At 39.2% G+C, this 26,599-nt stretch overlaps 6 protein-coding genes across 8 annotated transcripts; 5 read left to right on the top strand and 1 right to left on the bottom strand.

Moving 5' to 3' along the window:
* Positions 1 to 1,967: 1,967 nt before the first annotated feature.
* On the top strand, positions 1,968 to 4,336 carry selenoh (selenoprotein H). The gene is made up of 5 exons (XM_020928988.2): positions 1,968 to 2,167; positions 2,250 to 2,370; positions 3,446 to 3,588; positions 3,714 to 3,833; positions 4,084 to 4,336. Exons 1-4 carry the CDS (start codon positions 2,152 to 2,154, stop codon positions 3,818 to 3,820), a joined length of 387 nt encoding a protein of 128 aa, XP_020784647.1. The 5' UTR covers positions 1,968 to 2,151; the 3' UTR covers positions 3,821 to 3,833; positions 4,084 to 4,336.
* Positions 4,337 to 4,358: 22 nt separating this feature from the next.
* On the top strand, positions 4,359 to 6,599 carry clp1 (cleavage factor polyribonucleotide kinase subunit 1). Its single transcript, XM_055159110.1, has 6 exons — positions 4,359 to 4,492; positions 4,713 to 4,990; positions 5,060 to 5,167; positions 5,242 to 5,361; positions 5,449 to 5,586; positions 5,655 to 6,599. The coding sequence occupies exons 2-6, from the start codon at positions 4,721 to 4,723 to the stop codon at positions 6,339 to 6,341; spliced, it is 1,323 nt and encodes a 440-aa protein (XP_055015085.1). The 5' UTR covers positions 4,359 to 4,492; positions 4,713 to 4,720; the 3' UTR covers positions 6,342 to 6,599.
* A 2,598-nt stretch (positions 6,600 to 9,197) lies between these two features.
* Positions 9,198 to 16,846, top strand: zdhhc5b (zinc finger DHHC-type palmitoyltransferase 5b). Of its 2 annotated transcripts, none has more exons than XM_020928277.2 (12): positions 9,198 to 9,327; positions 10,349 to 11,474; positions 11,563 to 11,684; positions 11,819 to 11,976; positions 12,077 to 12,249; positions 12,339 to 12,441; positions 12,517 to 12,608; positions 12,779 to 12,911; positions 12,991 to 13,099; positions 13,189 to 13,289; positions 13,873 to 14,771; positions 15,111 to 16,846. In XM_020928277.2, exons 2-12 carry the CDS (start codon positions 11,326 to 11,328, stop codon positions 15,202 to 15,204), a joined length of 2,133 nt encoding a protein of 710 aa, XP_020783936.1. In that variant the 5' UTR covers positions 9,198 to 9,327; positions 10,349 to 11,325; the 3' UTR covers positions 15,205 to 16,846. The 2 variants fall into 2 exon arrangements, with proteins under 2 accessions (XP_020783936.1, XP_020783945.1); XM_020928286.2 differs by lacking the exon at positions 9,198 to 9,327 and adding an exon at positions 9,338 to 9,506.
* Positions 16,847 to 18,866: 2,020 nt separating this feature from the next.
* On the bottom strand, positions 18,867 to 21,351 carry tmx2a (thioredoxin-related transmembrane protein 2a). Of its 2 annotated transcripts, none has more exons than XM_055159112.1 (8): positions 21,024 to 21,351; positions 20,838 to 20,898; positions 20,240 to 20,353; positions 19,878 to 19,954; positions 19,702 to 19,808; positions 19,565 to 19,630; positions 19,337 to 19,466; positions 18,867 to 19,264 (listed from the first exon to the last, which is right to left on the bottom strand). In XM_055159112.1, the coding sequence occupies exons 1-8, from the start codon at positions 21,300 to 21,302 to the stop codon at positions 19,091 to 19,093; spliced, it is 1,008 nt and encodes a 335-aa protein (XP_055015087.1). In that variant the 5' UTR covers positions 21,303 to 21,351; the 3' UTR covers positions 18,867 to 19,090. The 2 variants fall into 2 exon arrangements, with proteins under 2 accessions (XP_055015087.1, XP_055015086.1); XM_055159111.1 differs by having other exon boundaries at positions 20,240 to 20,283; positions 21,024 to 21,318.
* On the top strand, positions 21,329 to 23,700 carry si:dkey-6i22.5 (polyamine-modulated factor 1). Its single transcript, XM_020927611.2, has 5 exons — positions 21,329 to 21,613; positions 22,389 to 22,494; positions 22,588 to 22,688; positions 22,781 to 22,976; positions 23,546 to 23,700. Exons 1-5 carry the CDS (start codon positions 21,399 to 21,401, stop codon positions 23,603 to 23,605), a joined length of 678 nt encoding a protein of 225 aa, XP_020783270.1. The 5' UTR covers positions 21,329 to 21,398; the 3' UTR covers positions 23,606 to 23,700.
* Positions 23,701 to 23,770: 70 nt separating this feature from the next.
* med19a (mediator complex subunit 19a) lies at positions 23,771 to 26,580 on the top strand. Its single transcript, XM_020927602.2, has 6 exons — positions 23,771 to 24,099; positions 24,473 to 24,595; positions 24,998 to 25,131; positions 25,212 to 25,308; positions 25,396 to 25,490; positions 26,259 to 26,580. The coding sequence occupies exons 1-6, from the start codon at positions 23,880 to 23,882 to the stop codon at positions 26,322 to 26,324; spliced, it is 735 nt and encodes a 244-aa protein (XP_020783261.1). The 5' UTR covers positions 23,771 to 23,879; the 3' UTR covers positions 26,325 to 26,580.
* Positions 26,581 to 26,599: the final 19 nt, after the last annotated feature.

The following is a 26,599-nucleotide window of genomic DNA, read 5'->3' as shown; positions in this document are numbered from 1 at the left end:
ATGCATGTAATTTCACTATTCTGTTTATTATAGGCTCAACTGCAATACAAATAATTAATTGTGCTGTTAATCCAACTGAATTTGTGCATTATGAATGTTTAAATGAAAATATTTAAGCATGCTATATGGTTGAAAATACTGTCTCACTAAATTTGACAGTTTATTAAATGTGTATTAACCTAACTGAAAATGTGTTCTTGTGTGTGTCATTGTATTTTTAAGAGGAATTTAAAAAATCATAGGTTACTGTATCTTGTGTTTTAAAAGCCTTATTTATGCTGGCGTCATTTTTGGTTCTAATTTATTAAAAGAGGGGGTGAGGGCCTATAGCTGCACATGTCATTTGTTAAAATCAGTACTTCAGCGAATTAGCCGCTAAAACTAAAAATATGCTTCAGCAGATTGCAAAGCCATATTTTACAATCATGGAAAAGATGCATGGCTGATTTAGTAGCCCATCTGCCAGTTTATCCAAGCAATCCTATGGTATGGTGAGGCAAGTGTGGGCAAAAGCTTGTTTTGAAAATGACAACAAAGCTGTTTGGTAATATCATTTTGTGTACCTTTTTTTGAATGTATTATATTTTGTATAAACCTATATTTATATATATTTTAATCCCCCTGCTCTTGCTTAATTTTTTATTGACTTTTATTTAACCAGGATCGTCCTGCTGAGATTAATAATCTCTTTTTTAGGAGTTCTGGCCCTACAGGGTACATGTTTTTAGTGGTAGGTGAAACCAGAGCACTTGGAGGAAACCTACATAGGTACAGGGAGAACACATAAACTCCACACAGAATGGCCCTGCACCACCCCAGAATTGAACCCAGAACTTTCTTACTGAATGTGAGAGTGCTAGCCATGACCGCCACCATACCGACCTAAATTTAATAGTGACTGAGCCTGAATTTCTATCCCAGACAGGCCTATGTATAGGCTATAAAATGCCACCAGTTTTCGCCCTTTGTCCTAACTTCTAAATAAATGGTCATATAAATAGTAGCTCAGTGCTTTTCTATCTTCAATGCACTCAAAGTGCTTTACATCAAGTAACCCTTCACCCATTCACACACATTCACATATCACTTTATTAAATCAAACTTTATTTCTGAACATTTTTCATACAAAAATGTAACACAAAGTGCTTTACAGTCATTAAAAACAATCCCACATGCCCTTTCACTCAGCCGCCCTTCCCTCACAACTGCCTGACCCTATCATACAACCCACACACATACAGTCACAGTCACCGTCTCATCCACGTACGCATAGACACACACACGCACGCACGCGCACGGACGCACATACACACGCACACACAGACACTAAAAACATAAGGCTGAGTACGCATATAGGCTAAATGACAGTGTACACAGACACTGGGTCAAGAGGGTTACATATCTTGCCCAGGGACACAAAGATATTTATCTAGCCTGTCAAACCTCATCAAATCATTTACGTATGAGTCAGTGGACCTGATCACTCTAAGTTCATGTCAGTGGGATTCGAACCATTGGTCAGAGGACCAGCTGAACCACTGCCGCCCGATTGGGCTATCGCTGCTTAAGACTAGTTTATGGTCTGGCCGCGTCAATCTCTGCTCAGCTGAGACTTCTTGTTCTGACACAGAATTGAATCTGCAGAGCTACGTGTTTCATTTGCATTTATTTGGCTTATTTACTAGGACAATAAACAGTCACTTTAGGATTCTTCGCATACATTTTTGTACCAAACTGTTCTGAACAGTTTTTAATCAGCTGTCCATATAGTCAATGTGGATGAACCAGTCATCGTGTTTGCGCGTATTTACGTTTTGGCCATTGTGCACGTACACACGCACGCTTTCTGATTACTATCAAGTGCGTCGCGGAGCCGTGCGGAACATGTCCGTAGATTTGACGCTGGACCATAAGCAAGCCATAAACCAGCTTGAAGTGTCCTAATTTCTTGTCCTGTATCATGAAACCTGTGGAAATCATTCTGACAAAAAACTAAATTACCAGAACCAATAAACGATGTTAAAGCCTGTAAGTAGTCGGAAATCCAGCTGGCCTATTTTCAAGAATGGCACATTGTCACTAGATGGCAGTAATGCGACGTACTAAAATCTGCAGAAGAAGAATAGTCAGCGCGAAAGTTTTGTAATCAGAATGGCTTCCAAAACAGGTTTGTAAATTTAAGTTATTCGCGTGGTTTCGTCGTATACTACTGTTTTTATTAATTTTATCACTTTGTGTTGTGTAAATAGGTCGTCGAGGAGTGAAACGCAAAGCTGCTGAGGTCCAGGCAGAGGAAGCCTCTGTGGGCGACACCGAAAAAGGAGAGAATGCCTTGCAGCAAGAGGGAGAGAGAGTGGTGATAGAGCACTGGTGAGCACAGCACACTGTACATGGGTTTAAATGTAAAATACTGTATGTCGTTGTGGGGTCTCCGTTCACCAATAACAGATGCACCATGGAACTTTTCAAGTGGAGGGTGCTCCACCTACTTGTCTTCATGAGCTCACTGCCTTGTTACTGTAATAATGTACGTTTTTCAGCAATAAACCACGGTAATTAAATACATGAAAAATTATTACTTTTAATGTTATATTGTGCAACATTACTGACAAAGCAAAAGGCTCTCCGTGGAGGCATGCAGGAAGTGAACTCCTCCCAGAAAAGTGATGCAGTGCACTTTTAAGTGGCCCTCATGGTAGGCATAACATTTTTTGTGCAGTTTTGGTGAATTTAGCTTGCCAGTCACAGTTTTTATGAGTTCACAAATGGCCCCTTAATGGACAAACTAAAATGGACAATAATGGGCAACTTCACCAAACTCATCAAATTCTCCATAGATATTCCCACAAGTAACCCTAAATTAAACACAACAATAGATCAAAGCAACAGAAACTGTTGTGAGGCTCAAAATGACTAAACAGTCTTTGTTCAGGTCCGTTTTGGTTGTGTTGTATGGTGAGACATTTCTTTTTGAAGTGCTCATGCTTTTATGAGGATTCAGGTTGTTGACGGTCGCACCTTTTGGCACTTTGACAAATGCTGTTAAACTAACTAAACGTTGCTAAAGCTGGAGACTATTATTGTCAGTGTTTTGACATCTACTACTGATATACAAGAAATGAATCATTTCAAGTTACCTGTCACAAATTGTCCCAGTTCTTCATAGTGGTTCAGATTAGGTCACTTAGCGATTGTTTTACAATCCCCAATCATGCCATTCTTACCATTCTTACATATGGGCTGCTGTGTGTGTCAACCATAAAAGGCAATACAAAGCAGTCACATGAGTTCTGAACACCCAGGTGCCCGACCGTGATAATTTATCCTGATATTTTAATTCACTGGATAAATACCCCTCACCTCCACTTCTATGAAACCAAAATTGTAATTCTGTAGTGAATTTGCCATAACGCTTTGAAAAAAAAAATCATGTTATTTGTTGCAGCAAAAGCTGAAGAGTGTATGGGCGAAATGCACAGGAGGTGAAGTCTGCACTTCTCAATGCACGCCCTGATCTCACTGTGCTTCTCAACCCACAAAAACCTCGCAGGAATAGTTTTGAGATTACCTGGATGAATGGAGACAAAGGTAAAATGGTATTATGTTATGTTTCCCCCAACATATTTAGCAAGTACTTGCTGCTAGCTATAGTAGTTGCTGTTTGGTATTATTTAGTTTTACCTTAATATATTTAATATGGTTTCTTTTACTAGAAAAAATATTATGGACCGGATTAAAGAAGGGACCACCTCGAAAGCTGAAGTTTCCTGAACCAAGTGTTGTGGTTTCTTCTTTAGAGGAGGCCCTGAAGTCTGATTAGATGCGAAGTGAAGGTTTGCCGTCTTCCAGCCAATAACCTTATTAATTTTTTTGTCCCTGTGTAAATTTGCTTTCAAATGTAAAAGACATTACAAACTAAGGAACTCCTGATTCAGTATTAATTCAGTATTACATTAAGATTAATATAAAATAATGGATATCCAGAAACAAATATGCAATGTACATTGTATGATGTTAATTCATTATGTGCAGTCCAAATTGTTCAAAACCTGCTATATAAAATCTCTTTTTTGTATATTGTAGATTTATGTTTTTCCAAGAGATATGGCAGTTGAAGCCGCATGACGAAGACAGACCAAAGAGATCTTCTCAGTCTTTCTTCTGATGAAACCGCTTCAGCTGCTGATTACTTGGAACAAGACTGTCACCTAGTGGGATATCTGAGAAAGAGCGCATTTTGTTTGCCCTTTTTTAAATTTTTTTTAATTAAATTTGTTTTTTTTTCTTTTTTACCGTGGAAGTTCATAAAACTCCTAATAAAACTCGTTTACCACCATCACTGCCTCATTTTATCCAGTCTGCTGGAATTTTCCATGTTACAGCTGCATATGGGCAAGATTCTATTGGACGTCTAATTATTACGTCATAATCACGCGACCGTAAAGCGCCAGCATTTCCATTCAAATAAAGCACGACTTGGAAGATTTCAAAGGTATTTACTAATAAAGTTGTAAGTAAAATATTTTTCCCCGAAACATAGTGTATAATGGTTTAATAATAACTTTATATTGAGTAATGGGAGGTAGGATTTAACTTGTCTAAGGTAGTTGTGTTGTTGATGCGAACTAACTGATAATGTTAAACTGATAATGTGATTTTCTTGTTCTGTATGAAGTCAGCTTTTTGTTAATGGGATATTACTTGTTTTAAAGCTACAGTGATGGCGACGGAGGTTTTAGAAAAGCCAACTGAGGATGTTCCACCTGGAAAAGTCGGCACCAGATTTGACCTGGAAAAGGAGACTGAGCTCAGATTCGAGGTGGAAGCCGGTGATGGAGCTGAACAGGTTGAGCTAGAGCTACTGTCTGGCATGGCAGAGGTGTTTGGATCAGAACTGAATCGAAACAAAAAATACACATTTGGTCCTGGTGCTAAGATCGCTGTGTTTACTTGGCAAGGCTGTAGTGTAAATCTGTATGGGAAACCAGAGGTGAGTAAGCCAATTTAAAAAAAAAAAAAAAAAAGTTTGGGTAGTTCTAACCATCTCTCTATTACACAGGTGGCTTATGTCTCTAAGGACACCCCAATGTTGCTTTACCTAAACACCCACGCTGCACTAGAACAGATGAGAAAACAAGCAGAAAAGGACAATGAGAGGGGGCCAAGGGTAATTTTGTATATTTTAATGGAATAAAAGGGTGGGTGTTTCATAGCACTGATTGATTTGTGTCTATTTTTCAGGTAATGGTTGTGGGCCCTACAGATGTGGGCAAGTCAACAGTCTGTCGTTTGCTACTCAGCTATGCTGTAAGAGTGGGAAGAAGGCCAACGTTTGTAGAGCTGGATGTTGGTCAAAGTGGGGTAAATATGTTTGACTAAATATCTATGATAAACAAATTCAATGCAGCAAAACGCATTTGGATATTATATATATAAAATTTTCCTCAGGTGTCTGTCCCTGGAACAGTTTCTGCACTATGCATTGAAAGACCGGCTGATGTTGAAGAGGGTTTTTCAGTTCAGGCGCCACTGGTATACCACTTTGGCTCAACTACCCCAGGAACAAACATCAAACTTTACAACAAGGTAAGACAGTGGGCATATATAATTTTTGTCTCTGAAATACATAACCTATTTTTCAATTTACATTGCAGCTAACATCTTGCCTAGCTGAGGTATTTTCACAACGCTGCGAGGTGAACAGAAAGGCGAGTGTGGGAGGATGCATAATAAACACCTGTGGATGGGTTAAAGGCTCTGGCTACCAGGCTCTAGTCCACTGTGCATCTGCCTTTGAAGTTGACGTGGTGTTGGTACTTGACCACGAGAGACTCTACAATGAGCTGAAGAGAGACCTTCCCCACTTTGTCAGAGTTGTGCTCCTTCCCAAGTCTGGGGGAGTTGTGGAGCGATCCAAGGAGTGCCGACGCGATGCTCGTGATGAGAAGATCCGTGAATACTTTTATGGCTTCCGTGGTGTTACCTTCTATCCATTCTCTTATGAAGTGCGCTTCTCTGATGTCCGTATCTACAAAATTGGAGCACCATCAATCCCGGACTCATGCTTGCCCTTAGGAATGTCTCAAGATGATACACAGTTAAAGTTGGTACCAGTAACTCCAGGTAGAGATCTTACATATCACGTGTTAAGTGTAAGTAGTGCAGACGATGGAGAGGACGGGGTAAGGAAGGGTATAGTTGAGACCCCTGTGTGCGGTTTTATTGTTGTGACAAATGTGGACACCCAAGCTCAGGTGATGAAAGTGCTCTCCCCAGCTCCTCGACCTCTACCAAGACACACACTGCTGATAATGGACATTAGATTCATGGACATGAAGTAGTAACTGTTATCTGGGTGAAAATATTTAATATTTTGCTATGCTATCCTATGGTTTTTTGTTTTTTTTTAGCGATTATAACTTTATTATAAATGCTGTAATTAGCTGGCATGTGTTTGCGTTTTGAATTTGGCACAATTTAAACGTTTTTCCTAATGAATAAAAAAAAAAAATTAAATGCCAGAAAATAGTGCATTTACAGAAATGTTATTAATGTACATTGTCCCTTTTAAATAAATAAACCTGATACACTGCAAATAATTATTTCATCCATTTTCTTCCGCTTTTCCGAGGCCGGGTTGTGGAGGCAGCAGTCTAAGCAGGGACTCCCAGACTTCCCTCACCCCAGACACGTCCTCCAGCTCCTCCTGGGAGACCCCGAGGCATTCCGAGGCCAATCAAGAAACATAGTCCCCCCAGCGTGTCCTGGGTCTTCCATGGGGAGTCCTTCCGGTGGGACATGCCTGGAACACCTCCCTGGGGAGACGCCCACGAGGCATCTGGAACAGATGCCCGAGTCACCTCAGCTGGCTCCTCTCGACGTGGAGGAGCAGCAGCAGCTCTACTCCGGGCCCCTATCTCTAAAGGAGAGCCCAGTCACCCTGTGGAGGAAACTCATTTCGACCACTTGTCCTTTCGGTCATTACCCAGAGCTCATGACCATAGGTGAGGGTAGGAATGAAGATTGACCGGTGAATCTCTTCCCCACAACGGTCTGATAAAACAACCGCATCACTGCAGTTGCTGCAACAATCCACCTGTCAATCTCACGCTCCATCCTCCCTTGAGTCGTGAGAAAGACCCTGAGATACTTGAACTCCTCCACTTGAGGCAGGGCCTCTCCACCCACCTAAAGAGAGCAAGCCACCTTTTTCCAGTCGAGAACCATGGCCTTTAACTTGGAAGAGCTGATCCTCATCCCAGCCACTTCACACTCGACTGTAAACCGCCCAGTGCATATTGTAGGTCCTGCTTTGATGAAGCCAACAGGACAACATCATCTGCGAACATCAGAGATAAGATCCTGTGGTGCCCAAATCGGACCCCCTCCAGCCCCTGACTGCGCCTAGAAATTCTGTCCATAAATACAACGAACAGAATCGGTGACAAATGGCAGCGCTGGCTGAGTCCAACATGCCGGGAACAGGTCTGACTTACTGCCGGCAATACGAACACAGCTCCTGCTCCAGTCATACAGAGACTGGACAGCCCTTAGTGAAGGGCACCGAATTCCATACTCCCAGAGCACCCCCAACAGGACACCACGAGGGACACGGTCATATGCCTTCTCCAAATCCACAAAGCACGTGTGGACTGGTTGGGCAAACTCCCATGAACCCTCGAGCACCCGATGGAGAGTGTAGAACTGGTCCAGTGTTCCACGGCCAGGATGAAAACCACACTGCTCCTCCTGGATCCGAGGTTCGACTATTGGCCGGATTTTCCTCTCCAGTACCCTGGCATAGACCTTACCAGGGAGGCTGAGGAGTGTGGGGAAGGTCCTCAAAGTAGGAGGAGGTCCTCAAAGTATTCCTTTCCTGGACCCAACTCACAACCAGGTGGTGATTGGATGACAGCTCAGCCCCTCTCTTCACCTGAGTGTCCAAAATACGTAGCTGGAGGTCAGATGACACAACGGCAAAGTCGATCACTGACCTCGGCCCTAGGGCATCCTGGTGCCACGTGCACTGATGGACACCCTTTGTGCTCGAACATGAAATTAATTATGAACAAACTGTGACTAGCACAGAAGTCCAGTAACAGAACAAGGTGGCACGGTGGCTGAGTGGCTAGCACTTATGCCTCACAGCAAGAAGTTCCGGGTTCAATCCCTGGTTTGCCCGGACCTTTCTGTGTGGAGTTTGCATGTTTCTCCTCGTGTCTGGATGGGTTTCCTCCGGGCACTCCAGAGATCTCTGGACATGGAGCTCTTTTGGGCTCTGCCTGGCCTGGCCCTGTGGGGAAAGGCCACCAGATGCTCGCCTTTCGACCACCCACCCCAGGCCTGGCTCCAGGGTGCGGTCCCAGTGACCGCAATCCGGGTAACATAACTAGCCTTTTTTTTTTCTTTTATAAAATAATTATTCAGAAATGTTAAAATTCTTCCAACTACTATTACAGCAGTATGTTTTTATGGCTATGCATAACATATTGCATATGTACAAAGGAAAACTGTGAGGTACAATTCAAAATTCCTGTTTTACAAGAGTGTTCTACTTCAACTGTTTGTTCTGTAAGCAGCAATAAAATGCAGAACTGACTGAACTGCAGAAACTAGGTTTACCGATGACAGTATTGTAAATGATAAATAAAGACTTGGAGATATTTGTCATAGTGAGGGACAGGAGGACACTGAACAAACTGCTCTCCATCATACATGGATACTCCTACTCACCCACTGCACCAGACTATATAGGGAGAGAGGAGCTCATTCTCCAACAGGCTCCTACATAGATACATACCATACTCCAAACAACTGTACAACAATAACCCTGTGTCCTGTCAGTCATCATATCATTGTTGCACTGTCTTCCTATAACCTCTTGTATGAAGCTGTGATTTTATATTTATTACTTATCTATTTTCTTTTGACTTGTACGTTTACATTTATATAATTGTCTTATTATTTGACACCTGTCTCTTGCTATCTTTTTTTGCTACTTATTTAAAATGTATTATTACCATTTATATTTTTTATTCTTTGTTATTATATTATGTAGTGATGAGAGATCTACTGTGTCCAAATAATTTCCCTTGTGGATCAATAATGTTTGTCTAAGTCTAAATTGTTATGGTCTTTTCTCCTGTAAACGGAGCCCTCACCCCGGACTCTGATTGGCTGCTGACCCACCTGAGTGATGACGTGCTACTTCCTGGATTCCGATGTCGGCCTAGCTAACCGAGCTAACGAGTTTGTTTGCTGCTAACTCAAGGATGACCGAAACGACCAACACCCTGAAGCCAAAACAACCCATTTGATCGATATTAGGTAAACCAAACTTCTTTCGTCTGTTCCCAGCGATGTACGCAAAACGGATTATAATTTATCTCGAAGAGTAATTTGCCACAGAAAGGCTGTCTATTAAGGTTCAGTCTCCCATGCTAGTCAGTTTAGCTAACTTCAGTGGTGGAAGACTGATAAGCGTCGCAAAAAACTTTTCATGCAAGGTAAGTTTTAATTGAGCATCGAGCAAAGTGTGTATTAGCGGCTCAATTACATAACCAACATTAAACCCAGAACACTGCTAGTGGCTCTTGTAGTTACATTATTTGCAGATGTTCGTTGTGGTATGATCGGACTGTGGCAGATGTCAGCACTAAATTGAACCGTAGCGATGGCTTGGCTCTACTGTACAATGCCATCGCGAACCAAAACTTCAGGCTTCTTTCACAAATCCATACAACTTGATTGAGTCAAAATGTTAGTCGCTTAAGCGGGGTTTATCGGCAACGTGCCTGCAGACGTACGGTTGCAGACAAGACTCGAGGTGGAGAGGATTATGATCCATAGGGACAGATTGTCGTGAGGTACATGAGATGATTAACAAGTGACATTTTGCCTCGGCCACGCTTCAATATTTGTTGGTGATTGTTGAGGGGTGGGGTGTGTCGCAGCTCTCATATTACACTGTTAGGATCAGCTTCCAGTGCTTTCTCGACACCTATCAAAGAGACAGTAAAATTAGTCACGAAAGTCTAGTCTTGTCACTGATCCAGGTCCCTTGAGTATCTTCAGTTTCTAGTATGAGAAAGAGGTGTGTTACATTTGACCACCTGGGTCATTCATTTAACAGCTGTGTATCGGCAGCAGACCTAGTGACTGGAGTACTAGAACTACACAAAATAAATTGTGAAGTATTGGCATTGCATTTGAATTTTGTTTGAATATGATGTTTTAAATTTATGAGTGAAATTGAAATGCACAAAGACTGTTCCACTTGATTTAATTTTAAAAGGAAATTTCTTCCATGAGATTACAAAAAAAATATATACTTATTGTTTTTCTACAGGGGGAACTTGTATAAACCCAAACACTATGGAATGAAATCTGGCGGAAAATAAGGGTGAACTATGCAACAGATGACATGATCGACTACTCCATGGCTTCCAAAGAAGAATTCACAATAAGAGACATGTGTCTACACACAATGTGGTTGTGTAAAACATCACCTTGTCTCGATGTGGCCAGTGTTATTCCTGTGGCTCCTTTCAGTTGCTGTTACGGAATGAGTTGATTCTGTTTTAACATAGACTCTAATCCTGTGGATGCTCCACAGTGGCCCAGTTTCACAATTTTATCTTTTTTATGTAAATACAGTTTTATTCTTATTTTTTAACTGGCTCATCATTTTTATTTTTATTTACTTTTACTTGACCCGCCCATATTTGAATTTGGGAACTGTCTTCTCGCCACCATCCACAGCCCCTTCCTCCCACCCAGTGCCTAGATAAGTTATTCTTGGGACAATCACAGAAGTTCATCATCAGCTGTTGCACTCTTTTGCCTCTTGTGTTGTTGTGCTTCTGTTGGCTATTTATTCACTACCTCCCTACAAGTTTGTTTTATTTGAATTTGTAACACGACCACAGGTTTTGCCATGGATAGAGAACAATTATCTATTCTTTTGTGTTCCAGTGCAGTAGTTTGATGGTTGCACTTGATGCCAGTAAACAGCCATTTTTGTTAAATTTATTGCTGCACCAAATAGTTACATTAAGCCATACAACAAAAAATATACCACATACACGTATTTTTGTATCACCCCCGGTAAAAATATGATCCAGTGTTTAAAAATTGCTGCAAATTATATAGCATTATGATTTTAAAATATATCTATTTTTAAAATATATTATTTGCATTGTTTTGCCATGATGACTTGTCATCACACAGACTGTAATAATCATTTTGAGCAGTGAAGTTCACCTTCACTCCAGGTAGACGTTAGATTTCTACCTTTGCTTCTTCCCATCTTTGCCTCCATCTCTGATGCCAGGCTTCAGTGGTGGGGGTATTGGGGGAGGGGTCGGAGGTCCTGCTTCAGCTCCTCCCCGTCCATTTCGTCCCAGCCGATATGTTCCCGTTTCGGCTGCCACGTTATTCCTTGTTGGGTCCACCACTCTCTTTTTCTGTTTTACGTAAGTGCTCACTGTTATTGCCCTGTTTTGCCATTTACAGTAATCTGTTTTCTGTTTTTGATTTGTGATTGTTTCATTCAATCCGCAGGTGTCCATGGTTATCGGAACACATATCTTCTGTTGTTCCCATATATGTTGCTGTAATGTTTCTTTTCACCCTTGCAAACTTCTGCATGGCCACTTTTATGGATCCTGGCATTTTCCCCAGAGGTAATTAAATACATGTAAATTCATGTGTGAAGACTTAAATGAGTTTTATCTACACAATCAATCTGATCAAAGGGTGCTGTTGTATATATATATTTTTTATTCCTATTGTTTTCATGTGCCTTTATCTGTTATAGCGGAAGAAGATGAGGATAAAGAGGATGACTTCCGAGCACCGCTCTATAAGACTGTAGAGATAAAGGGCATTCAGGTTCGCATGAAATGGTGTTCAACTTGCCGCTTTTATCGTCCTCCAAGGTGTTCACACTGTTCAGTGTGTGACAACTGTGTTGAGGTACTGAGTCACAACCTCAAATAATGTATTTTTAAGTGATGATTTGTAAATGTAAATTATAGATGTTATAACAATACTTTTGTCTTTGTTTATGTTCTAGGATTTTGATCACCACTGTCCTTGGGTTAACAACTGCATTGGGCGACGAAACTATAGATATTTTTTTCTATTTTTGCTTTCACTTACTACACATATCATAGATGTTTTTTGCTTTGGGTTGGTTTACATTTTACATCATCGCCATGAGCTGTATACACCACATTCAGCTGTCACGTATCCTTTTATTTGAAGTATTAAATCATGCAAATGTTATTTAGTAATAACATATTTGTGGTAAGCTTTTCCTTAACATTTTTCTCCAGTATGGCTGTGATGTGTGTAGCTGGATTATTTTTTGTGCCAGTCGCAGGCTTGACTGGATTCCATATTGTTCTGGTGGCTCGTGGGAGAACTACAAATGAACAGGTAAACAACATTCTCCACTTTATTTGTTAAAAAAATGTCACTGTATACTTAATGGTTCTTTTTTTTTTTTTTTAGGTGACTGGAAAGTTTCGAGGAGGCGTTAATCCTTTTACGAATGGATGTGTGAGAAACATTACCTATGTTCTCTGCAGATCTCAAGCTCCAAGGTGTGTATTCACTATTTTTTTTTAAAAAGACCTGGAAAATAATAGAAAAAGTTTGCCATTGGCCTCCTAGGGATTTGATGTGTGACTTATTTTAATGATAATGAACTCCAATGTACAGAATATGGTATATGGTATATGTCTGGTGTCTTGAATGTTTTTGTTCACCATAGATATTTGGGTCGCTGGCATAGTCCTCAAGAACTGGAAATACAACCTCCTTTTCTTAGGCCATCTCTTACTGAAGCCCAACTAGAGGCAAAAGTCCTGGACAATGGCATACAGAATGACAGGCATAGTTCCCGGGTATGTGTTGTCAGTGGACAACCAATGCAGCCATGTACATTTACTGTTTAAGTAATTTGGTTGTGTCTGTGTGTTTTAGTCTAAAAGTAGTTTAGATCCCATAGAAAGTCAGTCAGCAGATGCCGAACCTCCACCTCCACCAAAACCTGATTTTCGGTACCCTGGCCTTCCCCGTGCTGACACAGAGGGTGAGATTACCTGGTTTATACATTTAGTTGTCTTGAATGAATTTAATTTGCCTTGCATATTTGTATATTTTGCTAACCTTTCTTTGCAGAGAGTAGTTTGTTGACAGAAGCGCCTCCCACTCCTTCAATGTTCAAGTATAGACCTGCATGCAACAGCCCAGGGAGGAATCACAATACTCAGCACAACAAGGTACGCCCCGAACTCCAGAATTACATACAAATTTCAGGATTGCATTGTTGAATAATTTTACTTGTTCCCACAAATTCAGCCAAAATAATTTTCCCCTTAAAGTTTATTTACAAATATGTGATTTATGTACAAGTTTGTTGACTTTTTCTTTTAAATTGTGGTTAACCTACTGCCTCCTCTTTTTGCTTTTATTTAAATAAATCATTCAGTGGCCATCGATTGATCAGTAAGTTACAGCCAGTGTCATCTGTGTGCTGACCCCTTTGACTGTCTGTTGGAGTTGATCTGTCCTTTCCCACCAAGACTGCATTGACTGGAATGTGAAACTTCTGTAGTTTTGGACAGTAGTTGTACTCCCATGTATGTCTCCCTGCTCAGTCTTTTGGCATGCAGTGCCAGTACATGTTAAAATCCAGTCAATGAAACAAATGCAACAATCTTATGAATGATCAATCACACATTCAGTTTCCCCACCACCACATTCTATGTTACAACCTAATCAAAGGAAAATTTAAATTAAAATCTTAAGTAAGTAATGTTGCCTTGTCTCTTCATATGTTTTATTCTGGATTCTTACTTTCAGATAATTCGTGGTGAAAGTATGGACTCTCCTTCCACAACTATCCTCCAGTCCAGTCGTCATCCAAGCTACCGCTCTGAGCCAAGCAGCCTGGATGGGGCTACAGTGGTGGGGGGAGGTGCAGGTGTGCGCAGAGGGGGAGGGGACAGAGGTGAGGGTCCTGGGAGCTCTGGCGTCCCTGCTGGTGGGGTGTCTGGCTACTCCCTGACTGGGCGCTCCTACACCTCCTACCCATCGTCTCTGGTCCTGTCCACTGGCTCTCACTCCTCCAGTATACGCTCTGCTCACACAGCGCACAACCCTCTAGCCACACTTCAGTCAGAAGGCACCACAGACACCAGCTACAAAAGCCTGGCCAATCAGACTCCTCGGAACGGCAGCCTATCCTACGACAGCCTCCTGACCCCTTCTGAGAGCCCGGAGTTTGAGTCTGCTGCTCACGAGCTGTCGCCACAGAAACCTCATGCTCCATTTCATTTGACTGGGGTCACACTCAGAGGCCAGCCTGAGATGGTGTCCCCTGGAAGCCCTCTGCAGGGCTACACGTCACCTTTCCTCTCAGCTCAAATAGCCCAGCAGAGGGAAGGCCAGCTGCTCCAGGGCTCTGCCACTTTCTCCTCCCCCCACAGGGCTTACCTGCGTGCGGTCAGCCCCACCCCTCCCTCCTCCTCTGGGCTTCCAGAAGCCCACCCACTAATGCATCGTCACCAGGACTCTCGAGCCCTCCGTACGCCTTCCACCTCTTCTTCTTCGCCAGGGGTTCGTTCATTAGATCCTCCTGTATCTCCACCGCCGCGCAGCCTCTCCCTCACCAAGTCCCAGCCCTCTAGTAGCGAGGCTGGGCATCATCAGCCCAAGCCTCGTCACACAGGGGGCACTGCAGGAGGACACCAAGCTCCACTGTGAGTAGTGACTTGTTTCTACTTCAGTCAGCCTGCTTCTCCTGTCTCTAATGTTTCTCTTCTTCCTCCTTTGTCTGAGTCAGCCCTGCTCTTCCTCCTTGATTTGTGAGTCTTTGCTTTCTACCTCAACAATGTCAGGCTGTGTTGCAGTTGTCTAACAGCATGCATTTTGTCTCTCTTGGTCAATAGCATGAACGTATTTTCCTTCATTGTTTGATATACTTAATTGTTTGATATACACTCATTGACAACAAAACATGGTTTTATTTATGTCTAAGACTGACTCCTTCCCCTCTGGTAAAACTCTTATCCCTCTTCTTTTGATGTTCTATGATCCAGCTCGCGTTCGGTCATGACCAATCACACCTCATCTAAGCCTGGAGTGAAGAAGGTCACAGGCGTTGGAGGGACCACCTATGAGATATCAGTTTAGATCTGACGGTTTAAACTGTTCATCTGCTTTGTACTGAGCTGGATATTATTCATTTGGTGAGTGCCTCAGAAGGACTGTTTTCCACTGGTGCGTCTGGTACTGACTGTAATGCAGTATTTGTGATATCACTTGTCATGATGCCAGTTGTTCCAAGAATTTGAACGAAGGACCTTTATCACAGCAAGATGTTTTGGAACCACTGACTGATGTTCACAGTGGTTTGATCCACACAGGAGTTTATGCAGTACATTAGCTGAGGATGGCCTTTAATAAGTGGATGTAAAGAAAACATCAAAAGAAAACAAATGGAAATCTTTAGAAGATGATGACTGTTGACCAATCACCACCACAATCTTTTCCAGTAACTGTCATTTTTTTCTGTGTGAGTGAATGGACCACAAAGCATTTATTTCTGTAAAGGATCAAAGAGTCCAGCTATCACATCATCATTATTTAGTTTTGTAATTGTTTTTAATAGTATTTTTTACATGTATGACATCTGCTTCTTGGGACAGAAAGTGTGTTATGACGTTTAAAGAATGACATCTTGTGTAAGATAGAAAGTGATTTATAATCAATTGCCTGTAAAATAATGATGGCTGCATCAGCCCAGTTTTGCTGGTATTCATGTTATGGTGATCTTTTGAATTTTTATTGTGGAAATAGAGACTAGTTTTTATAACCACAAAGAAATTTAAATTTTAGCACAAGCAACTTATGGAATGTATGTTTGTGATGCTGACGCTAGAGACATTATGCAAAATGAATTTGAAGCTTTAAAATCATTGTTATTTGTTGATCCCAACACTAGCTGCAGTTTTTGTAAGGCCAGCCAAAAATGGTAGTAAGGGTAATGTCTTATTTATTTTGAAAAATAATTAAATTGTTTATAATACTGGACCTAATTTTATTTTAGTTAAATTATTATTTCAAGAAGATTTGATAATATTTTAAATTTATAGAAGTTAAATCAAAGTCACTCTTTTCCATTAGTAGGAACTGGCCATTTTGCTTTACATAGTTGAAATAATCTGTACTTTTATGTTTCCTTATGCTTTTTGATGTACCATTTTCCTATTAATAGTTTGATTGCCTAATTCTTTGGTTGTTTTCATGTTCTAATAGGTACAGTTATTTTCTACACTGGTAATGCTTTAAAATGAATATAGGGTTGGTGAGGCTTAGAGCTGGGCATTATTTATTGTTTTATTTGCCCACTACAGTGTTCGCAGTAGAATGTAAAAGCTAGCTATTAGCAGCACAAGTCCAGGGAGAGGAAAACCTTGAAGCACCTACGTATCTTTTATGCCAATTAACTGTGTTTTAGGTCTTTGATCTCCCCTGGCTTCATAGGTTTCATGAGCATGTAACTTTTCTTTGTTCTGAATGCATAGTGGTAAGAATATTGTCGGATGCCCATTTGTTCTTGTATGGGTGGACCCTTCACTAAAGGCACAAGAAGCCATTGTGTGGAAATAAAACAAAACCTGTGTTATTCTTGTATGAAAAAACATTGATATTGCAATTGTACGCTGTGATGACTGTGTTCCACAAATGTGTAACAAATACATTTCCAAAATGGCCTTATGAATTTTTTTAAATGATGTCTCAAAATAAAAAGGTCACAATGATAATAACGGGTCTTTGATGTTCCACTGAAACATTTTATTCAGTTTTGGCATTTGGATAATCAAACTTGAGTAAACAACTCATCAAATATATCTTTTCAGGCAACATGTTCAAATCATTAAACATCTGCTACCTACACATTGCCCCTTATTTAGCTTCTTTGTGCAGTATTTTAAAGCATGTTAAGCAATTACATGACACAGTAGGCTATTAATGATTTATTTATTGAGGTTTTATATTGCATAAAAATATTTCCATCACCATCTTATACTATACTGACTACCTTTACCAATTTTATGATTTTATTAAGAAGTAGGCACTATTGTTACAAGGACTAATTGTTTTTCATTAGCCTCCAGAGTGTGTTCCAGCCCTGAACACTTGTGAGCCTTCATTTTATTCTTGACTACAGTGCTTTCCAATGAAGGTGGCCAACACAGACATAATATCTGTGTATATGAAGCTATTTATATCTGTCAGTGCAATATTGTAATTTATCAGTTTAAAATTTTAATTATAATTTATTACATTTTCACAGTGGAATGCAGATTTTATGTAAAATTTTAATAAACTTAAAATAAATCACAACACTGATCCGCACACTAGAACAATGAATGTGCAAATGTGTTTAAACTGCATGGAGTACATTGACAAAGCTTAGGTGGTTTTTGCCTTGTGATTTAGCTGTTCTGCTAACACACACGGTAACAACCTGACCACTGAAATGTATTACTACACAACCCTTGTTATCTCCTTGTAACATCAAATTTAAACCTTTCCTATTCTTTATTATAGATATTTGACCATAGATGTTTTGTGTATTTTGTAGAGGTTACAGCTGTAGTGTATGCTGCAGCTTTTGACATTGCATGACCATCCATACTATTTTAAGTTTAATTTAACAAGCAAAATGCTTTATTCAATAATCACAAACCCATCTAACAATTATGAAATCCATTAGTCGTAGAACTTTACTCACATCCCCAGGTTAGGAGGTCAGGAGATTCAATCACATTGAAATATGTGTACATCAAGTGAACTGATAAATCACAGATAAAATAAAATCTTGTGAGGCCTGACCTATTTGGTCTCCCACAATATCAGAATATAGAGACACAGTCACAATTTATAGCCTAGTCCTATATAGGTTATTATATGTCCAAATAAAATGCCAAATTGCTTTCTGAATGATTCCTGGCCAGTATTTTGGGCATTTGGACACATAAATTCTTTTTCTGTTAAAAAAACCAAACTGATTTATTACACAGTTAGACAAACACCCTGCAAATAAATATCATGGACTTGCCACTTTGTTCCTGGTTCTCTATTTAAATGGAAAAATAAATATGTAAATAAAATAAATAAATGCTAGAATAATTTGGATAATTCCATTTTCCAAACTCTACTGAACTAAAGGTAAAATGTAGCTATTAACTTGAAAACGTCCACTTCACGACATCACAAGGTGGGTCAGAGCATTGTGAGCTTTGGAGATGTAGTAACTCAAACATGTGTGAATGAAACAAAACACAACTGTTATGTTTTTGATGAGGTTTCATGGCTAAAAGCTCAGAGGAGTCTTGTATAATATAGGACTTTTAATAAATCAAATTTATTGTATTATTTGGTATTTTAAGTTTGACTAGTTCCTAATCTGTGTTTTAGAAGTGACAAATATAGCCTGTAACACCTTTACCAATGAAGAATCCCAGTTCCTGACAGGCAGATCAATTCCCTTTTACATCAGTGACCTTCCATCTGAAGTCCTTTCCACGCGAGTATGAACTGCTTGTGGATTCAAATACATGTTTTAAATGACACCTCCAGTGGCCCAAATGCTTAGCAGCAATTAACAGACTTAAAGACTGGATGGAGGTGCAATATTATTCTAATATTTGCTCTCATGTCACCATTGACCATTTGGCCAGATGCTGTGGCCTATTCTGGATTCCAGTCATATTGCCACTCCTGGAGTAAAATGTCATCAGTGAATGAAGAAATGTCTGACAACAAAAGTGCAGCAGGACCAAGAGTCAACATAAGAATAGATATCTTTTAATTCTGGTGAATAAATGTTCAAGCTGATTGCTGGATTTGAACCCATACAATTATGTGTAAAGCAGCAAAGCTCTTCAAGCATACATGTGTTACCACCTTGTTCAACTTCTGATATTTGTAATTTAAAGGCCCAATAACACATTCATAAATAATGCTGATAACATTTCTCAACATCCTAGATTTAACTTCACATTCTCCTTCACTTGTACTTCTTACTCTCTGAACTTTCAGTCTGGTTTCCTGTTTCAAACTCAGTACTGTCTTCTTCTGGCTCAAAACTATTTGGTACATCTTCTTTCAACCCACGACTTTTGTTAAGCTTTTTACATTTTTGGAAGATTTCATTTAGGTTAAATTCCCTGATAATGTTTTCCTGGGAAAAGGAAACATTGCATTAACACTACTGAATAAAGCAAATATAATGTATGTATTTTCTTAACTTCACCTCATTAAAAGTCCAAGATATAGCTCTTCCTTTGCTGTCAACCATTGGGCGTCTCATGATCTCCCGACCGCCTTGGAAAAGCACCAGTGTTGGAAGCTGCTTTGCCAAGGGTGATGTGCTAACCCTGTACCTGTTCAATATAAAGCAGCTGTCAATATGCTATCACCTTAGAAAATTACAATAACAACAACAACAACAACAACAAAATGCAAATAATAGAAAACGAACTTCTGAGAAACCTCTCCATAGCGTCCAATATCCACTTTGCCAAACTGAAGTCCAGCACAGTTGTATCTGCACAAATTATTAAGATTAATATAAGTAATAAGTAATATTGTAAAACAGATAAAGAAATAATTTCCTACTTGAGGGAAAGATCGGCAAAAACAGGTGCAAATGACTGGCAGTCGGATGACCAGTTTGCATAGAATTCAACAATCCATGTCACCCGACCATCCTGCTGAAGCTCCTCCTAAAACAGATCCAAACAAAGCTAGTTGCTTTTAACAGTAATACAGGGCTTTAAATATATTTCACTTACATCTATGGTCTTGTCATTGAAGTATTTAATATATTCTGGGCCCATGTATAGAGGAGGCTTACATGTCATCACAAATGCTGTGGGATTGAAATGAAGACAGTACAACAATACAATTCTTATATCTCTATTAGAATTGATTAACTATGTTTGAATCTCTTAAATTCTCAAGATTAGTAGTAGTTAGAAAGTTTGCAAGGGTTTCAGGCTTCTTCTACTTAAATAATGTTTTAATGCTATTTTAGACCTGATTTGTCCTAGTTCGGACCTTGCATAGCCCTATAATGGAAGTAAAATACTTTTTCAAATGCTTTTTTAAATCTTAGCATGAGAAAGACACTAAAATGTAATGTAATGTGACTGACCAAGACAGAGTACGACGTAAAGGATCCCAAGTCGAATGTCGAGCCTGAAGAATAAAATGACATTTGCTACTTTGCTGAAAAGGAAAATGTTTCCAATGTGCTGCTCCAGAGTAACTGACAAAAGAAAGGGAAGAATAGGCTGGTAACAAATGGTCAGGTGGAGTGTATGCAAAACAGTAGTTACTAGTTGTTTTTTTAAAACTCAGCTATTATGTGATTACTGTATTACTGTGATTGTGTCATGTAATTCAGAATTGTGTATCACATACTTTTGGTATTCAGATAGATTCACATTTTTGCTGTAATCTGGCTTTACACACTGTAATTGGAATATGTATTGTCCCTACAGTTTAAAATCTAAACCACAAAAATACATAATTTGTCAACTTCAATCTTGTTGCATCTTTGCTATATATATATATAAAAAAAACTGTAATTGACCCTTATCTGTTAAACTGAAATGGTTAAACCCATAGAACCCATAGAACTGTTAACCCCCCCTTACCCCTGTGTAGAGCTACCTTTCTTCATTGTTTTAAGCCAAAACAAACACAGAACTAAGGTTTACACTAATGAATGAGTACTGGGATTTACTTACTGGCTCTCCTGTTTTTCATCATCACAATGGCACAGAGGAACATTAGAATCTCCCATTCTCTCTACAGCCAGATACAATTGAAAAATATAAAGTTATATTAACTGCTATGGAAATTTTATGAAACAAAGGGAACACCATATATGGCAATAACTCCACATGTAGGGAACCCTATCCCACCATGCTCACCCAGTCCAAGTCGCAGGAGTTGCTGTCTTCTCGTTGTGAAGCCAGGTGTTCGCAAAGTCCTGGCGCTTTTCGCACGGCAATAAATGCAACGGTCATAAGAAACGAAATGATATAATACGGCTTGAGGAGCCATTTGTAAATTTGTGGAAAATGGTAGAGAAAAGCAAAAAATCCCGTGATGAGGCCCATACTTGCAGAAACCACAAGTCGAAGCGAGAGTGAGAAGTGACAGCTGAAGGAACAAGTGGCGTGTGGTTGGTGCGTGAGTAAACTGCGCATGCGCCATTTGTACAGACGTCTTTTTTTTTGGCCAATCCTCCACCCGTACTTCTGGCGGGCAAAGCAAAACATAAACAACAGAAACGTGTGGTGAAAATGGAGCAAAAAGACGACAATTTCAGCGAAGAAACCGAGGATGAAACTAAGAATCAGAAAATAAGTAAAGCTCAAAAAACGTCAAGTAAAAAGTCTAAATCTCAAACCGGGAGTAGTACGACGACGGACCACGAAGTAGAAGCTCGATTTAGCCGAATAAAACTCTTCGAGAAAGTGATGCAAAAAAGCTTGGAGAATTTTGTTGAACTTGCCAGGTAAAATGTGACATGGATGCATTTTATGAGTTGAAATTATCTTCAGTTTGTCTTATTTATAAACCAGTATTCAGTTGTAGTTGAATGTAAAAGATCAATTGTAATTTGAAGGTGCACTACTGTTGTGTAACTTTTCTGATGGAGGGCTTATGGCAGTAAACTATTGCAGATCAGATATGTGGTGAGGTGATGAGGCGGGGTGACCAGACGTCCATATTTACCCGGGACTATCCCAGTTTTGAGCCCTGTGACTCACATTTATCTAAAACTAGTGATTTGTCCTAGTTTCATTCAAGAAATGTCCCAGGTGTCCATTTTTGACCAATCTGATCCCTGCCAACAGTAGAGAGGTATACATTGTATTTGTTTCAGTAAAATACAGAAAAACTGCTTAAAAATGACCATAACACAAAGAAAATATGACTGTACTGACTCACATTAAGCGGAGTGAAGAACAATTTTCCTTAATTACGCACTCATTTCACAATTTTATTATCCCCAAACATCCCAAACAAGGGATGTCCAAGGTTTTTATTTTGAAAATCTGGTCACCCTATGATGGGGTGAACCTTAGCAATGAAAACACCTGTGATTGAATAAATGTTTAGTGCCATATTGTGTAACATTAGAGGTAAAGCATTAACTCCATGAAATCTCCATGAAAACACATTCATTTAGCTTATAACCACATAGCATTTCATGTTAAACAACACTACTTGGAGGTTTCATTGTGTAAAGATTAAAGCTATAACTGTCTCTTTGTTTTCTCATCCAGTTTTAACAGATTCACTAGTACCTTTCGGCCACTTTACAAGAAAAACCCACAGCGTATGGAAAACATATATAAACAGTTTATCGAAGAACTGAAGGGAGCCATTCAGGTATGTCAACAAAACGATATATGCAGCGTTATAACATACACAGCTACACTACATTTTTGTTTTGTTAAATATGGTTTGTATTGTGTTTTAAAGGATGACATTATCAGATTAATTGAAGAAGGAGGCTTAGAGACTAAACTCAATGAACTGGATAAACTGGAGAATGCTGCCAAGAGTAAAACAGATCCTGCATGGTACATTGTCTGACATTATGTAGTTTTCCTATATGAACATGCAATTTTTTATTGTATTTTTTTTTATTAAATGCATCATCTTTGTTCCTTAGGCGTCCCTCTGGTGTACCTGAACAGGACCTTTGCAGTTTTCTGATGCCGTACTATCAAAAACAGGAAGCCTACATGAAACTAGAGCTTAAAAAAATCCAAGCTGAAAATGTTGCCCTAGCAGAAAAAGTCCTGGCAGGGAGAGAGCTTCTTTGTCAGACTGACCACCATATTTCAGCAGCTGTGGAAGACTTGAAGGTAAGTCTGTATAGTGAGAGAGAGGTTGTTGGTTAGAGAACATCTACATTAGAGGTGTTTTGTTTGTTTTGTTTTTTCTCTTGATGCATCAATTGTTTCAACATAAGCTTATTTCTGGTATTTAGTATTACATCAAAATATGATAATAGATTATGACATCATGATAACAGATACTACATTATGTGAATTGTTAATCATCAAGTATTGCTCGACTAGGGAGGTCCTAGAAAACAAGAAGACTCAACTCAACTCAAGCCTCAAATGCAGGATAATACAGGAACGTAACAGGAAGCAGGAATGAATCAATAACACTCTCTTAATTAAGAAAAGCCAATTATCAAAACATATTACTCTGAAGTATGCCAGATCATAGTCCCATTAGACTCACACTCCAAATACATAGGTGTATTGGGTCTAGATTCTAATGGCCGTTATTGTAATTATCTTATTTTATGTGCATGGATGGCTTACCATGTCCTTGATTCATGATAATTTTTTTATTATTTATTTATTAAAAGTAAAATTGTACTGCCATACTATTATTGTAACATAATGTTCCTTCTCCCCAGGTATCTGTGACAGATTTTGAAAAACTGGCATCTGCCCTCAGTCCTAATGTTGATGTGTAAAGTTCATTCTGTGAATTGTAATGCAATGTAAATCTGTGTTTGTTGATTTTACTTTTGCTTTCATGCAAATAAATATTTCTCCTGCTCCAACATTATTATAGACTGGATTCAATATTATTGCCAACATTACGGTAGCGTCGTGCGTCTTTACAAGCAGCAATACGGTGAAGAAAACAGTGCCACAAAGAGTCGAGAGCGGAAGCTGCGGTGTGTTTTTCTGTAGATCAGATGCTGTCTGTGAGTGTTCTTTTCATAGTAAACGGATTCTTTAGATATGACAGAAATGTTTTCAACTCTATTCGGCCAAAGTGAAGCTCAGGGATCTCAAGGCTCCGCAGCTTTGGGATTTGGACCGGGGAAGCCTCCGCCGCCTCTGCCGCAAAGCCAAGTGTCTATGCCGGGTCAAATGCCACCACAGATCGGGGATGAGGGGCCTCTTCTACGAAAGCCCGGAGCCTCGAATGAGCCCTTTTATTTACTGCGGGATCTACCAGGTAACGTTTGGTTCTTAACAACTGAATAACAAATTTTGCATTTTGGCAATACATTGCTGGTGTTTGATTGGTGAAACTCAATCACATCTTGCCGAGCAGTTTGTAAACAATTGCTAGCTTGCTAGCATAGCAGAGGTTGGCATTAGGAAGTCATCAGATACAGTAGTACAGTACTTCAACGGGTCCATGCGGAAATATGTAAACATTTATTCCAATACTATAAGGCACCTGTTTGTTTCACTTGTATTTTTCAGTTTTTTTATTCATCATATCAAACTCTTATGTTATGTATCTGGATGGTCATCACTTGGGTATGCATATTTAAATGGTTTTGTCAATTTAAAAACACTGAGGCATGTCTGTTTTTATTTAGTTGGAAACGAATTGACTGGAAACTCTAATCTCATAACGCACTACAACCTGGAGCACGCGTACAACAAATTCTGTGGGAAAAAGGTGAAAGAGAAACTGAGCAACTTTCTACCAGAATTACCAGGTAATCTGCCAATCATATGTATTGCTTTTTAGCTGAAGGGCAACGAAATATTATAGTTAAAGGGACTTTATGTGACATGGCATCCTCTCAAAGAATTCCTTTGGTTAATTGCAGACTAGGTTTCAATCTCAATCTTTTACCCACGAGTCAGAAAATGATAATTGATTTTTTTTTCTTAAATAAAAATTTGTAGATTTACAAACACAAACATTCACTTTAAATGTATACGTTACAGTCTGCAATGTCACCACCAGAGGCTGCAATTATTCTTTTAAACATGACATGAGGCTATTACTGTAACATGTGTTTATTCTATGTTAATAATTGTATGCTTCATGGAATGAGCCTTTGTTTTTAATGTATTCTAACTATTAGTTATTAATTGCATTTGTTGTCTTATAGGTATGATTGACTGTCCGGGTACACAAGATGGCAGCTCTTTGAGGTCTTTGATAGATAAACCTCCAGTGTGTGGAAACTCTTTCAGCCCATTGACTGGTGCTCTTCTCACGGGCTTCAGACTCCACACAGGACCGGTACTAATAAGAAAATCAAAAGTTTGTCAAATGATGTGCAGAGCATGTATTTTCATGTTGACACTGTTCTGTTTTCGCAGCTTCCAGAACAATACCGCCTAATGCATATACAGCCACCAAAGAAGAAGAGCAAACACAAGCACAAACACCATAGAGTACAGGACCCACTACCACAAGGCATGATGTTATACAAGTGTCAAAATTAGGCAGTATATGTACATGGAATATGTGTCCTTAAACAGGTCTTACTTTTGGGCTTTATAGAAACTCCATCTGACTCTGATCCCAAAAAGAAGAAAAAGAAAAGGGATGATGATCCTGACCGCAAGAAAAAGAAGAAAGATAAGAAAAAGAAGAAGGTATGTTTTGTAATCGGATCCATTGATTTTAGATTACAATCATATGTTTTTAATGGTGCATATATTTTATATAAATCAATCAAAATTAGTTTTAAAATTAGATAAAAAATTAAGTAAAGCAGTAATAATCAATGAATTTAAAACAGGTAAAAATTGTAATTAAAAAGATAAGTTTTGAGTTTACTTTAAAAAATATGAACACTTGCAGTGGTGTCATATGATTAAGGCAGATTACATAAATAAATACGACTAAAACTAGCTTTATAAACCAATATAAGTGCTTTAAAATCTGTCCTGAAGCTCACAGGAAGCCAGTGCAAAGACTTTATTATTGGTGTGATATACTCTCTCTTCCTCATCAGCAGCCATGCTGTAGAGTTTTGTAGTAGCTGCAGTGGAGCTGTAGTATTCTTTTGGAAGACCAGAAAAGAGAGCATTACAGTAAGCAACGCTTTTGTAATAAAAGCATTTGTTAATGTCTCTGCTCTGGCAATATTTTTTAGATGATAAGAAACCGCTTTAGTGACAGACCCAATGTGTGGCTCAAAGCTAAGCTCACTGTCAAGAATGACACCTAAATATATGCCAAGACCAAACCAATGACACTGGGCACTAAATTCTGATTCTTCTTCATATGGGACCATAGAGGTGACAAAAAGCAGGGATTTTTAGAGCACAAAATAAGGACCTATGTGTTTTCTCTTTAGTGTTTATTTTCGTGGACATTCTGCAGAAACTTTTTAATTTTTTATTCATATTTGTTTTCAGAATCGTCACAGCCCTGACCACCCCGGCCTCACAGGCTCACAGCCAAACAGCAGCAGTCTCAGATAAAACAACTACTGTGTACATATGTATAGTGTGACTCTGCATTTTTATAAGAGAAAGTGTATGTGTTTTACAAATAAATGTATTATAAATACAAAGGATGCATTGTAACAAAGCAAAGTCTGCATGGATGAAGTGTGAGTATGAATGGAGAGGATCCCAAGTATCTGCTATGATGCAAGTGTGCAAGTCCCTTGTATATGTCCCCTAGAATTTTGTTAGAATTTTGACTGAAATAGAAAAATAAACTTAATTATTGTTATTTCCTATTCTTTAAATGC

The sequence above is a fragment of the Boleophthalmus pectinirostris genome, unplaced genomic scaffold (assembly GCF_026225935.1).
Source record: "Boleophthalmus pectinirostris isolate CB_2022bp ecotype Guang Dong unplaced genomic scaffold, ASM2622593v1 HiC_scaffold_23, whole genome shotgun sequence".
NCBI classification, from domain to species: domain Eukaryota; kingdom Metazoa; phylum Chordata; class Actinopteri; order Gobiiformes; family Gobiidae; genus Boleophthalmus; species Boleophthalmus pectinirostris.
Note: the sequence above shows the minus strand (reverse complement) of the source record. Positions and strands in the feature narration are given on the sequence as shown.

Coding starts and splice junctions, on each gene's coding strand:
- clp1 (XM_055159110.1), top strand. CDS start 4,721: ATGGCGACGGAGGTTTTAGAAAAGCCAACTGAGGATGTTCCACCTGGA. Junction 5,168..5,241: donor ACAATGAGAGGGGGCCAAGG/GTAATTTTGTAT, acceptor TCTATTTTTCAG/GTAATGGTTGTGGGCCCTAC. Junction 5,362..5,448: donor TGGATGTTGGTCAAAGTGGG/GTAAATATGTTT, acceptor AATTTTCCTCAG/GTGTCTGTCCCTGGAACAGT.
- zdhhc5b (XM_020928277.2), top strand. CDS start 11,326: ATGCCAGGCTTCAGTGGTGGGGGTATTGGGGGAGGGGTCGGAGGTCCT. Junction 11,475..11,562: donor ACTCTCTTTTTCTGTTTTAC/GTAAGTGCTCAC, acceptor TTCAATCCGCAG/GTGTCCATGGTTATCGGAAC. Junction 14,772..15,110: donor GGAGGACACCAAGCTCCACT/GTGAGTAGTGAC, acceptor TCTATGATCCAG/CTCGCGTTCGGTCATGACCA.
- tmx2a (XM_055159112.1), bottom strand. CDS start 21,302: ATGCGCAGTTTACTCACGCACCAACCACACGCCACTTGTTCCTTCAGC. Junction 19,467..19,564: donor TATGGAGAGGTTTCTCAGAA/GTTCGTTTTCTA, acceptor TATATTGAACAG/GTACAGGGTTAGCACATCAC. Junction 19,265..19,336: donor TATCTTGGACTTTTAATGAG/GTGAAGTTAAGA, acceptor TCCTTTTCCCAG/GAAAACATTATCAGGGAATT.
- si:dkey-6i22.5 (XM_020927611.2), top strand. CDS start 21,399: ATGGAGCAAAAAGACGACAATTTCAGCGAAGAAACCGAGGATGAAACT. Junction 21,614..22,388: donor AATTTTGTTGAACTTGCCAG/GTAAAATGTGAC, acceptor TTTCTCATCCAG/TTTTAACAGATTCACTAGTA. Junction 22,977..23,545: donor CAGCTGTGGAAGACTTGAAG/GTAAGTCTGTAT, acceptor CCTTCTCCCCAG/GTATCTGTGACAGATTTTGA.
- med19a (XM_020927602.2), top strand. CDS start 23,880: ATGACAGAAATGTTTTCAACTCTATTCGGCCAAAGTGAAGCTCAGGGA. Junction 24,100..24,472: donor TTTACTGCGGGATCTACCAG/GTAACGTTTGGT, acceptor GTTTTTATTTAG/TTGGAAACGAATTGACTGGA. Junction 25,309..25,395: donor ACAGGACCCACTACCACAAG/GCATGATGTTAT, acceptor TGGGCTTTATAG/AAACTCCATCTGACTCTGAT.